At 39.4% G+C, this 13,688-nt stretch overlaps 1 protein-coding gene across 1 annotated transcript in view; it reads right to left on the reverse strand.

Annotated features, from left to right (window-relative positions):
* BPTF (bromodomain PHD finger transcription factor) overlaps positions 1 to 13,688 on the reverse strand; it is a 92,873-nt gene that overhangs the window by 61,767 nt on the left and 17,418 nt on the right. Inside the window, 1 exon segment of the mRNA XM_030535061.1 lies at positions 11,841 to 12,663. Coding sequence (XP_030390921.1) covers positions 11,841 to 12,663 — 823 coding nt within the window.

Raw genomic sequence — 13,688 nt, forward strand, 5'->3', positions numbered from 1 at the left:
TGAAGACTATCCACCTGCAAGATCACCATCATTTTCTCTACTTTCAGAATTATCTGCTAAAGACAGTGTTTCAGTCACATCATGTATGTCACATAGCCACAGTATATCACCCGAAGCAAAAAGGACAAAAGATCTCCATCATCCAGAAACAACCAGCAGATTACAAAAAGAGGTAATTAATGAAAAAAAATTCCTGGTTTGTTTATGCAACAAACTCTCCTTTCCCTATGATTCAGAACTCACACTTCATTAACATGGTTCAATCATTAAGACCAGGATACAGTCCACCCAACAGAATAGATGTCGCAGGCAAATTGCTGGATAAAGTGTATGAAAGAGAAATGGAGCAGTGTGCAAAAGAGGGTAAAACTGTTATCCTGAGTCTTGATGGGCGGAGCAATGTCCACAATGATCCTGTTGTATGCGCTTGTGTGATAACAGAAGAAGGGAATGTCTTCCTTACAGAAACAGCTGACACATCAGGAAATGCACACACAGTAGAATACTTATAAGAAGTAGCAGTAAAAGCTATAACAAACTGAAAAAAAATTCAAAGGTCTAGTACTCAGCTTTGTCAGACCATGCTGCAAATGTATCCAAGATGAGAAGAAATTTAGGCGAGAGTGAAGAAAGTCCCAAACTAATAACATACAGCTGCAGTGCTCATTTGATGCATCTCCTAGCCAAAGACTTCAGTGTTCCAGAAATAAAGGCTAATGTTGTTGAAATTACAAAATATTTCTGTTAACAACCACTTTGCAGCTACTGCTCTGAAAAAAGTGGGAGGATCCAAGCTGAGTCTCCCACAAGATGTGCGATGGAACTCACTAGTGGACTGTTTTGAGCATTATATCAAGATCTGGCCTAACCTGATGACATTCGGTGAACAAAATCATGAAAAAATAGCTAAATTTCTCAACATTGAGCTTAAGAGAAATGTTGAACACATGCTGAGTATCCTGAAGCCTATTTCTGAAGCCTGGAACAAAATGCAGGGAAAGAGCTGTTTTATTGCTGATGCTGTTGAAATTTGGAAGGAACTGAGTGAGATCTTAAAAGGAGAAATATGCATTGACAAAGTTAAATTACAAGCATTAGAAAAACAAACGGGGCGAGCACTACCTCCAGGTCATTTTCTTGCAAATATTCTCAATACTCAGTACCAGGGTCAAACCTTAACTGCTGAAGAAGAGGAGCTGGCTAAGACATGGACATCCAACAATCATCCCTCCTTTATGCCAACCATAATAAACTTCAGAGCTAAGGGTGAACCATTCAAGAAATAGATGTTTGCTGCTGATGTTTTAAAGAAAGTCACACCAGTGAACTGGTGGAAGTCACTTAAGCACTTGAATTCAGAGACTGTTGGAGTGACAATCTCACTTTTAATTTAGCAGTAGCTTCTTCTGCCAGTGTAGAAAGAATATTTTCTTCCTTTGGACTAATTCATTCCAAACTGAGAAATCGTTTGGGACCTGAAAAAGCAGGAAAGCTTGTTTTTCTTTTCTAGATTATGAACAAACAGGAAAATGGAAGTTGAAGACAACTGAGTTAGTGGCAGAAGCCAATATTTTATGTTTCTCATGTTGATCTGGCTGACAGTCGATTTAATTCTTTTGTTTTTTTAAAAAATATTTCATTTAACTATTTTAGTTAAAAACAATTTTAATAAAAACCAGCCTGATTTTAAAAAACTTGAATGTTTAGCTAAATTCAAAAATTCATATGCTTGTTTTGCTAAACTATGTTTGCTGTTGAAGAAAAAAAATCCAGAATACATAACATTGTTTTAATTAAATAAAACAATTTAAATATCTGGTGATGTTCTCCCAGTACAGCATGGCAAGAAAATCCTCCGAATATTAATGATTAACCTGTTGAATTGGAGATAATTCACCTACCAATGACTTCATAAATATCTGCTTCAATTACCTTTGTTAAATGAAATAACTAATCATTCATTTTCTGATATAGCTATAAAACTAATCTGAAAAGTTTTCAAAATATATAACTTTAAACATTTATAGTGTACCTTCTAAAAATGAAACCTATATCTCTGAGTTGTGAAGAGTATGTATTAAGGTTATAACAACCAACAAGAATGCACTTTTATGTAGAAATTCATGATTAAATCGAATCTTCCTGACTAGCGATTTAAATCAAATCCACCCTGCCAGAGGATTTTCCCTTCTTGGGATGATATCAAATAGAGATTGGAAAGGGCATGAGACATAAAGAGATCCAAAGAAAACAAGAACTCAGGTCTGCTGATGCCCATGATCTGGGCCTGCTGGGAGCCTTACGGAATGAGAAAGATGAGGTCTGGAGTTTGTGTTGACAGTGTGGGAGGGAGATCCCTGCCACTCAAAGAAGCTGTTTCAACAGAAATAGCTGATATTTCTGGGCTGAGTGAGTCAGCACTGCTCCTAGAGAATGAATCAGGGGAGACAGTGAAGGATAGAACCAGAGAGAGAATGGAGCCCAGGACTCTTGCTGCTTCTGGGGCAAAAAGAGTCTGATAGAGCAGGGGTCAGTGGAAACTCCCATACCTTGGACACTTTCTTCCCCTCTGTCCAACCTGGCCTTTTGGTTTTGAGGTCATGTTGACATAGTGAAATCACAAGAAAAACTGGATGTGAATATCTGTAAAGCCTGGTCCTGCTTCAGTAAAGAGGCTTCCAGCCCTTCCTAATACTGCTATTGAGTGGTGGAGACCACACATACACAAAGCTGAAGAGGAGCAGAGGCCTCCAATCTATGGAAACCTCAGCACTGCTGACAACTGAAACAGGAAGTACTGAGTAAAAGGAATCCCCCAGTGTCCTTGAAATACTGCCCTAAAACCCCACCCCACCCCCCGCCTGATTAGTTGGCAGGTTGGAGGGAAGAAAAGAGGCCAAACTTTTGCCTAGAAAGAGGACACAAAAATCCCAGAGGAACTTTTGTTTGCCCTGAAATAGAGTCTGGGTTTAAATATGGCTGCAGTACCACAAGCATGCTACCAGACCAGCCAATATCAGATTTAAGAAGTGGAAATCTCAAGACAAATTTTACATTTTAGTATGCTTAGACAGTAATTAAACACCTGCAGCTGGCCTGAGTCAGCTGACTCTTGCAGAGCTCGAGCTGTGGGGCTGTACAAATACGGTGTAGCTGTTTGGATCAGCTTGCAACCAAGGCTCTGGGGGTAACAGAGCTCGAGCTCCAGCTTCAGCCTGAACATCTACACCGCAATTTTACAGTCCCACAGCCCAAGTCAGCTGACATTGGCCAGCTACAGGTGTTTAACCACTGTGTAGACATTCCCTATCTTATCTTTAAAGTGTGGAATTTAATGTTTAATATTAGTAAGTATTTTGAGTTTTGACAGAGGGATCAGAGGCTGCTAAATAGCCTGGCAGCTTGACTTATGGCTCTCTTTTGATACAAACTATTACAGTTGATGTTTCTCCCACTTCCTCCTCACTTTCAGAGATTCTGGTTAAGCAATATCTCCAATGGAAAATTTGAAGACCTTCAGCGTAATCTGAATGATTTAATAAGAGGAGGTACAAGTTTGAGTTGGGGTCACTACAGATGATAAAATAAGTGGAGCCACTACCTACCGCCTTTGGTTCCAAGTTTTAAGAAAACGTATTGAGTGGAGATAGAAGTTTGTCAAGGCAACTTTGAAAATTGTTACATCAATGCCAAATTGAGAATCTGAGACCTGTTTTTGTAAGAATCAAATTACTACAGAACAAGGATCTAAATTTGACATTACCAATAGATGTTAGGTGACTAAACTACGATCCCCTTCTTGCCCTCTCAGTCCTCATTTTAGGGCAAAGCTTTTTTCAAATTTTATCTTACATACTGATTTAACTGTTTTAGATGCATTTTACACTCCTGGGGAATTCTGCGCAGAATTCATGTCCCCTGCAGAAAAATGACTTCTGACAGGGAAGCAAAGGGAAGCTGCAAAAGCAGTCATGTGCTTCTCCCTGGCAGTGCAAGCAAGTTGGTTTGGGCGCCCAGAGTAGCTGATAGAAACGTAAATCACCATGGGGGGAGGGAGAACGGGCAATCATGCGTGAGAGAGTGTGTAGAACTTGGTCCCTCTCACTCGCTATTGTGGCACACTAATGTATAGAATCACAGGACTGGAACAGACCTCGGGAGGTCATCTAGTCCAGTCCCCTGCACTAATGGCAGGATTAAGTATCATCTAGACCATCCTTGACAACTGTATACTCCTGGGAGAATTCTGCACCACTGCACAATGCAGAATTTTGCAGAAATTAACGTGCACACAGAATTTCTTTCCCCCACAGAAATGGGCCGCAGTGCTGCTAGCTGCCACAAGGGGCCACTGGACCCAGCAGAACCCAGCTCACATATAAAAGACACTGCTGGGGGATGGAGAGGAAGCTAGAGGCCCCTGGCAGCTGCTGTTCCCAGCATGCCATGAGGGAAGGAAAGAGTAGTGTTCAGGAAACTCCAAGCAAGCCTGGTACCAAGCATCAGGCCGTTTCTCCCTCTACCTCTGGGCTCTTGGGAGGAGGGTTGTGGGTGTCTGGCCCCCTGGCTGGGCTGAGCATAGGCAGAGAAACAGGAATGGGATTGTCATTGTTTCCTTTAACTCTCTATTCTTGGGGGAAATTGTGTGTGTGTCTGTACCATTATAGACATATTTGCTGATAGGTAGGGCTTGTCTCCACCACCAGGGAGACTGATGCTGTCGCAATGTAGTGAAGACCCACTAAATAGATGGCAGAGCGCTTTCTGGTTGACCCTGGTACTCCAGCTCGCTGAGAAGAGTAAGGGAAGTCGATCAGAGAGTGTCTCCTGACGACTCAGTGCCGTGAAGACACCAGGGTAAGTTACTCACGCAGCTGGAGTAGTGTAACTTATGTCAACTTACCCCTGTAGTGAAAACAAGCCCGTATTTTGAAATAAATTACTAAAATAATTGAAACTGGCGTGTAGTGTTATAACAACAAAAATTTGCAGACTTTAAAATATTGTGTGAAGAATTTTTAATTTTTTGGCGCAGAATGCCATCAGGAGTAATTTTTCCCTTTCCTTAATTGTTTTTTGTTTTCAGGCTAGTAGTTACTGTTCAGCATAATGCATATTTGGTACCAAAAAATGTACTAAAACAATAAAACTGTAGCCATAAAATTTGACACTGCAATCAACACCCATCAACAATTAAATCTGAAAAATAAGTACCATAAAAACTAAAATTTGTGACAAATCATACTTGTACATATTCTCTTGCTATTAAAATAGTTTATTGAGGGAGTTTAAGATTTCCATTTCATACCATGGCAAACTATAATTTCAAACTGTACCTGTAAGAGTAGAGACTCCATATTAACACTGAAGTAAATCACTGATAAGTATCTGGAAGCCTAGACGGTGCCAAAAATGGCAAAAATAAAAACATTAATTTCAGTTTTAATAGTGTAATGTTAGCATAACAAGATTTCTAAATTATTTAAGTCTGATCTACTGTAACCATTCTCAGATTGTAAAGAACCTTTTCTCCTGAGTATCTGAACTGAGTTTCTCCCACTACCATTTTGGGATCTCGGGCAAGAGAGAAGAGATGATAAACAATTTCTGAATTTATGTTAGCATGTACTACAAAAATCTTTAACCTAATCAGTCTCATGTTCTGGTTCTCATACACACAACTGGTATTGTCAGTATTGGCAATATTACAAGAGAATGTTTAAATCCAAGGAAAATCTTTAACTGAAATTTAGGGTATCCGCCTTTTTCAAAAAATCTTTGTATTTTGTGCCTAAGACATCTGACAATGTACCTTTAAAGAATTAAAAGATTTCCAATTAAGCAGTTTAGATAATAAAGAGCCTCAATTTCATTTTCTTTTAAAGTGTTCACATTTATTTAAAATTCCAAACACTTAGAGTTTATAATTGTTCGCACACCAATCAGATAACTACTTTCTGGGTACTGTACAGGTGCATCAGGTATAATTTTTAAAGCTGTGGTTCTAAAAAGTCACATATGAAACATATGTGGAAAAATATTTACAAGTACAGCCTCCAACCAACTGTTCCCCAAGAAGACTAGTGGCATATAGGGTCTGCTCTAAAGCCCACTAAAACCACATGAATTATCAGCGACTTCCATGGACTCTGGATTAGGCCCTGTCATAAACAGATAGCTAAGGGTTAATGTCTCTTTCACCTGAAGCACCTGACCAGAGGACCAATCAGGAAACTGGATTTTTTTCAACTCTGGGTGGAGGGAAGTTTGTGTCTGAGTCTTTTGTCTGTCTGCCTGCTTTCTCCGAGCTTTGGAGAAGTAGTTTCTGTTTTCTAATCTTCTGTTTTTAAGTGTAAGGACAAAGAGATCAGATAGTAAGTTATATGGTTTCTTTTCTTTGGTATTTGCATGAATATAAGTGCTGGAGTGCTTTGATTTGTATTCTTTTTGAATAAGGCTGTTTATTCATATTTCTTTTAAGCAATTGACCCTGTATTTTGTCACTTTAATACAGAGAGACCATTTGTATGTATTTTCTTTCTTTTTATATAAAGCTTTCTTTTTGAGACTTGTTGGAGTTTTCTTTTCTGGGAAATTTCAGGGAAATTGAGTCTGTACTCACCAGAGAATTGGTGGGAGGAAGAAATCAGGGGGAGATCTGTGTGTGTTGGATTTGCTAGCCTGATTTTGCATTCCCTCTGGGTGAAGAGGAAAGTGCTTTTGTTTCCAGGACTGGGAACGGAGAGGGGGAGTCACTCTGTTTGGATTCACAGAGCTTGTGTCTGTGTATCTCTCCAGGGGCACCTGGAGGGGGGAAGGGAAAAAGGATTATTTCCCTTTGTTGTGAGACTCAAGGGATTTGGGTCTTGGGGTCCCCAGGGAAGATTTTTCAGGGGGACCAGAGTGCCCCAAAACACACTTTAATTTTTTGGGTGGTGGCAGCAAGTACCAGGTCCAAGCTGGTAACTAAGCTTGGAGGTTTTCATGCTAACCCCCATATTTTGGACGCTAAGGTCCAAATCTGGGACTAAAGTTATGACAGACCCAATAATGGGTTTAAGGAGAAAATGACAAGGGGATGCTGCTCACTGAAAACACACTGAGTAGCTTCCCTTTGACTCTAGCCTTGTAACAATAAGGTGGTAACAAGATGACTCAGGACCACTGGAGTACTTCAACATAAGCACACAAACAATGCAGAGATGAACTCTGTCTTTGCTCTGCAAAGAACATTTAAGTGAAAAAAGCATCTACATCATTAGTTCACTTCTATATTTTGAGCACTTAGGCAAGTACATATTTTACTCTTAGATGTTTGACTATCCTCTTAAGACTGAAGTGGAAGTTCACATTTTTAGCACTTTATTTTCTAGCCTCCATTTGCTAACGGAAAAAGGAAGTGCACAGAAAAAGTCAGACATATGCATCTCCAGTGCAAGTTTACTGTAAAAAGAGATGTTTGAATTATTTTGATTTTTTTCCAAATAGGAAAAATATATATTTTTAGATAGCCTGTTTCCTCTAAGTAAATACAACCTAGGAACAATTATCCTTCATAAACCCCATTTTCTTCTTTATTCTCCTGCAAAGACTGTCTGACTAACTAGTCCTCCCAGCTGAAAAGGAAGTGTCAGTTCTCCTTAAAGTTCTCCAATGATCCCCATTTTAAATTTTCAGAGTTGCTTGTTTACCTCTCAGCAGCCTCTGACAGAGTATATCTACACTGAAATCAGGAAATATGATTGCAGAATGGGTAGGCATACCCAAACTGGCTTTTACCCAGCTAGATCAAAGCTAGCTTGAGTATCAATAGCAGTATAGCTGCAGCAGACCAGGTTAGCTGCTGCAGTATGTGTCTAAGGGCCTGGGCAGGGTTATACTCAGGAGGATAGCCCCTGCCACCATGGCTACACTGTTGTTATTACTCAAGCTAGCACTGATCTAGCAGGGGTAGGCAACCTGCAGCACGCGCACTGATTTTCAGTGGCACTCACACTGCCCGGGTCCTGGCCACCGGTCCAGGGGGTTCTGCATTTTAATTTAATTTTAAATGAAGCTTCTTAAACATTTTTAAAACCTTATTTACTTTACATATAAGAGTAGTTTAGTTATATATTATAGACTTATAGAAAGAGACCTTCTAAAAATGTTAAAATGTACTACTGGCATGCAAAACCTTAATCTGGAGCTGATTTTAGGGGCTCATGTCCTGGCATGCAGTATTTTGATAATCTCAACAACGCAGAATCTCTGATCCTGGGGTACGTATTTTGCAGAACTACAGACGTGCAAGAGGAAAGACAAGTTAAAATCACTATTTTGCTGAAACTCTCCCAGTTTTTCTCTGTCTGATCCTATAGTAAAATTAAGTTACTGTGATTTGATTTCATGCTGCCATAGAAATTGCGATATCAGATTCGGAGAAGGACATGGGCTATTTAACAGCCACTATCAAACCCAAACTATTAGCAAATGATACTTAGGGTTTGGGATTTTTTGTAATTAGTGAATGGATTTAATATCTTTCCTAGGATGAAAAATCTTTAAAAGAAGCAGTGGGAATTCAGAGGAATAATCTACTGCTAATGGAAAATGCCCACGTCAAAAGAGTTGAGGAAAAGCGTGTCTCATAGCCTGACAAATCCCTAATGTCCCTACTTTACTTGCACTACACTGATGATATCTTCATCATGTGGATCCACAGAAAAGAAGCCCTTGAGGAATTCCACCATGATTTCAACAATTTCCATCCCACCATCAACCTCGGCCTGGACCAATCCACACAAGCAGTCTATTTCCTGGACACTACTGTACTAACAAGCAATGGTCACATAACCACTACCCTATACCAGAAACCTACTGACCGCTATACTTACCTACATGCATCCAGCTTCCATTCAGGACACACCACACTATCCATTGTCTACAGCCAAGCTCTAAGATATAACCGCATTTGCTCCAGTCCCTCAGACAGGGACAGGGACCTATAAGAGCTCTATCAAGCATTCTCAAAATTACAATACCCACCTGCTGAAATAAAAAAAGACTTGACAGAGCCAGAAGAGTACCCAGAAGTCACCTACTACAGGACAGGCCCAACAATGAAAATAACAATGCCACTAGCCGTCACCTTCAGCCCCCAAATAAAACCTCTCCAGCGCATCAAAGATGTACACCCTATCCTGAAAGACAATCCCTCACTCTCATAGATCTTGGGAGATAGACCAGTCCTCGCTTACAGACAGACCCCCAGTCTGAAGCAAATTCTCACCAGCAGCCACACACCACACAAACACAACACTAACTCAGGAACCTATCCTTGCAACAAAGCCCGATGCCAACTCTGTCCATGTATCTATTCAAGGGACACCATCACAGGACCTAATCACATCAGCCACATCATCAGGGGCTCGTTCACCTGCACATCTACCAATGTGATATATGCCATCATGTGCCAGCAATGCAGCTCTGCCATGTAGACTGGCCAAACTGGACAGTCCTACGTCAAAGAATAAATGGACACAAACCTGACATCAGGAATCATAACATTCAAAAACCAGTAGAAGAACACTGGTCTCTGGTCACTCAGTAACAGACTTAAAGGTGGCAATTTGGCAACAGAAAAGCTTCAAAACCAGACTCCAACGAGAAACTGCTGGACTAGAATTAATCTGCAAACTAGATACCATTAACCTGCGCTTGAACAGAGACTGGGAATGGCTTGGTCATTACACAAATTGAATCTATTTCCCCATGTTAAGTATCCTCATACCTTCTTGTCAACTGTCTGGAATGGGCCATCTTGATTATCACTACAAAAGTTTTTTTCCTCTCCTGCTGGTAAAGGCTCATCCTAATTAATTAGCCTCTTAGAGTTGGCATGGCAACTTCCACCTTTTCATGTTCTCTGTATGTATATATATCTTCTTACTATATGTTCCATTCTATGCATCTGATGAAGTGGGCTGTAACCCACGAAAACTTATGCTCAAATAAACTTGTTAGTCTCTAAGATGCCACAAGTACTCCTGTTCTTTTTGCAAATACAGACTAGCTACTAGAAATAAATCAGGCTACGTAACTCATCAGAAAACAACAGAGGGAAGCCCTCGTCTGACTGAGGTCACATACACAGAATATAGTTATTGACAAGATCAGGCTGATCAACCTAACAATACATGATAGGCTGCAGAATCTTACAGAAGATTAACTGCTACAATGGTGGCTTTTATGATCTGGGGAAACTAAAAATAATTCAAATGACAGAAAAAAACCCTCACCTCACAATTACAGGACATGCTAATATTCTCCATTAACAAGCTGAAGTTATACCCTTGGTGAATTTAACCTCAAGAACTAGTTAATACTTTAAGTATCAATGAATGATTATGTCTTATTGCTAGCAGGAAGAGATGACAATACATTCTGAAGGACTACAAATGCATGGTTTGTTCTGATGTCTTGCAAGTGACAGAATCATATTGATGGCCCCTCGTCCCAGAGATTCTGACTAACATTTTGATAGATTTCAGTCATTAATTTTGTAAAATTTTATTAACTGTAACTTACTATGGACTATTTTCTCCAGGGTTGAACGCTTAATGAGAGATGATATGAAGAGAAAATAAAGCTCACAATGTTAAGCATTTTATTTTTCTCTTCATAAATTTCCACTTCTCTTGCCATTTCATAGCTACTGTGTTAGACAAGATTTTCAGTAGTAGCCAGGATTCCACTATTTTCTATTAGAAAATAAAGATCCGTTTACAACTCCAAATTTAACTTTTCGGGGAGAAGGAGAAAAAAAGATCAGAATACTGTGAGCTACCATAAAGCATACATTAGATTATGATTATTAATCACATTTATGACAGTAGTACCTGAAGACCAACCAAGAATGGGTCCCCAAAGTGCTAGTCATTGTAGAAACAAAACAATAGACATCCTGAACTCATAGGTCTATGCATTCACTTCCTCTTTACAGCCTGAAGACTTATTTCATTTGTAATAATAATAATATGAGATATACCAATCTCCTAGAACTGGAAGGGACCTTGAAAGGTTATTGAGTCCAGCCCCCTGCTTTCACTAGCAGGACCAAATACTGATTTTTGCCCCAGATCCCTAAGTGGCCCCCTCAAGAATTGAACTCACAACCCCGGGTTTAGCAGGCCAATGCTCAAACCACTGAGCCATCCCTCCCCGCACCCTCTCCATCACTGCAGTCCTGGCTGGGAGCAAAAGTGAGTAATCCAAGAGGATTTCTATTAGTCAGGCACAGGCAGACCATTGAGAGTCATCAATATTCAACAATCAAATCTCCATCGGCAGGAGGAAACTGTATTCTGAAGTTGTTCCTAAATCCTGGTTTCTATGCAGCCTGCTACTATGAAGACACTGGCTAGATCCAGTTTAAGAGATGTTAACAAGAAGTCCAATATTTTTAGAAAGGATACTGTAATGTTATTTTTCATATTTTTTAAAGTAATCTCTTATTGTCTGCAGTAACTCTGTGGATGCTCAAGACCAAAACACATTCCTTTACTGAAATTCCATTTCCCTTCTCCCACATTCATGCCTACTACACACTGGTTTGTTTTTGCACATGAGCATTGGGCTGAAAGTATTAAAGTTCTGTCATATACAGAAGAGTGTTTAAACATTCGTTTTGGATAAACTACATGGATGAATTACATGGATTTTGGAACCCTACATAGAAAAGTACACAACATCTTTGATCTTATATTACAGAAATATATACCTTTAAGATGAAAACAGTACTTATAGGAAAAAGGTTTTAAATGTTCTTCGGAACAGACTAAAGGACTGGATTTACTTACATAATAAGTCTTCTGTTCAGGAACCAATATTTCCGTCTGTTTCTGTCGTATCCAATGGGTTCATGTCGAATGTATGGTTTATTTTTTTGGATTTCAGCAACACAGTCAGTTACACCAGGCACCTTATGCGCTACACAGACCTCACACTGCCATTCGTCCTCTGGTACCTCTTCAAGAGGTGGTTTCACACACTCTAAATGGTACACAGCTGAGCAAGTTTCACAGCAAAGCAAATCCCCCAGTTTGTGACAAACCCTACAGTGATCATCATACTGGATAACACCTTCAGACATTAGCTCCTCACGTGCAATGTTTGTTGTAAGAAATTGATCTACTAAGAACTGTAGAACTTTGATTTTACTCTCTACTGGTCCATAAGGATAGTCCTCTGCCTCTTGATAAGGAAGAACATGATGGTATTCCTTGTCACTCTCACAATATACCCGCAGAACCTCTGGCCACGTCATTCCATCTATGAAATACAAAGTGGAATTAACGCTATCTTTGAGGTCAGCAGGTCCAAAGGTAGTATTTGAAGTGTCTTCTTCTCGCAAAACTGCTTTTAAAAGCACTATATGCATCTCTGCCATAAGTGTGCATTGCTCTTGACTTACCAGAGCAGCACAGAAGTCCTCAAAACGAAAAGGAGACAGGCGTAAAACAGTGCCAAAGTTCCGTAGTACCTCATAGATGGCAATAACATTCATTATATGCTCATTAGGCACCATTAAGTCCTCAGAGGATTTAGGAAACTCAAGGAGTGGTATGTCTTTTTCTTCCAATATTGGAGAACGTGGACGATGCACTCTTTGTCTTCTTCTACCTGTAAATAAAAGTAACAGTAAGAGTTTTGCTAATCACAAGCCAATATACTTAAGTGTGCCACCTATGAACGGACTCCATGTGTAAAATTTTCCTTCAGAGCTACTGGATGTTTTATCAGCAGCTGCCCTCAGCTAAATATAGTATTTCTCCAATTATGCTCAGTATTGTCACCTTATCAATATTTTTAAGACTACTAAATAAAATTACTTCACAAGTCTAGATCACAAGTTTCATTTCAGACTCATGTTTAAACTTCAAATTTTTAATACACTTAAAACTGGTTTCACAAGTAATTTAAATCTGACATCCAATTCTTAAAATGAAATGTAAAATCCAGACTGAGTATTCAAATTGGCAAAATAAGCAGAACCAGAAACCTAAATAAATTGAAAACAAATAGACAAATGCCCTCAGCACCCAAAACACTGATAGTGTCTCATATTCATTCAGTATGACTAGTTGTTTTGTGAAAGATTTAAGTAAAATTTCTAATCTCTGAAAGCTTTTAATTCTTAACTGATTTTTATACTCAATACAATTCTTCAAACTGATATTTTATTCAAATGAAACTGGAGTACTAGCAACAAATCACGTTGCTATTTGCCTACACAGCAATGGGATACAAAAACACTTTGTGGAAAGTGGGTGTCTTCAGGTATTAGTTTCTGCAGAAACTAAGTTTTTTCTTTAAAAAATTAAGTTTCCAGCTCATATGGTTGTGAAGGAAAGCTTCCAAATATGTATTGATGTTCTGTCTTCCTAAATTTGGAGACAGATTCCATGCTCTGCTATTTTGCCTGTCTATAATCAACTGAAGAGTAAAATTAACAGGACTTTGATCAGCATCTCTATTGTTAATGAAAATGTGTGCCAGTGGTGAAACTGATCAGTATGTCAATTTCATTGCAGCTGCTTGGAGAAGACAAGAAGTACCAGAGCCAAACACTGGGGAGGGCATAAACAGAGAATAGGCAAGGAGCAGATTAGCAAAGACCCACCCTAACTTTCAGGAACCTCTGGAAT

This window comes from Gopherus evgoodei, chromosome 15 (genome assembly GCF_007399415.2).
Source record: "Gopherus evgoodei ecotype Sinaloan lineage chromosome 15, rGopEvg1_v1.p, whole genome shotgun sequence".
NCBI classification, from domain to species: Eukaryota; Metazoa; Chordata; order Testudines; family Testudinidae; genus Gopherus; species Gopherus evgoodei.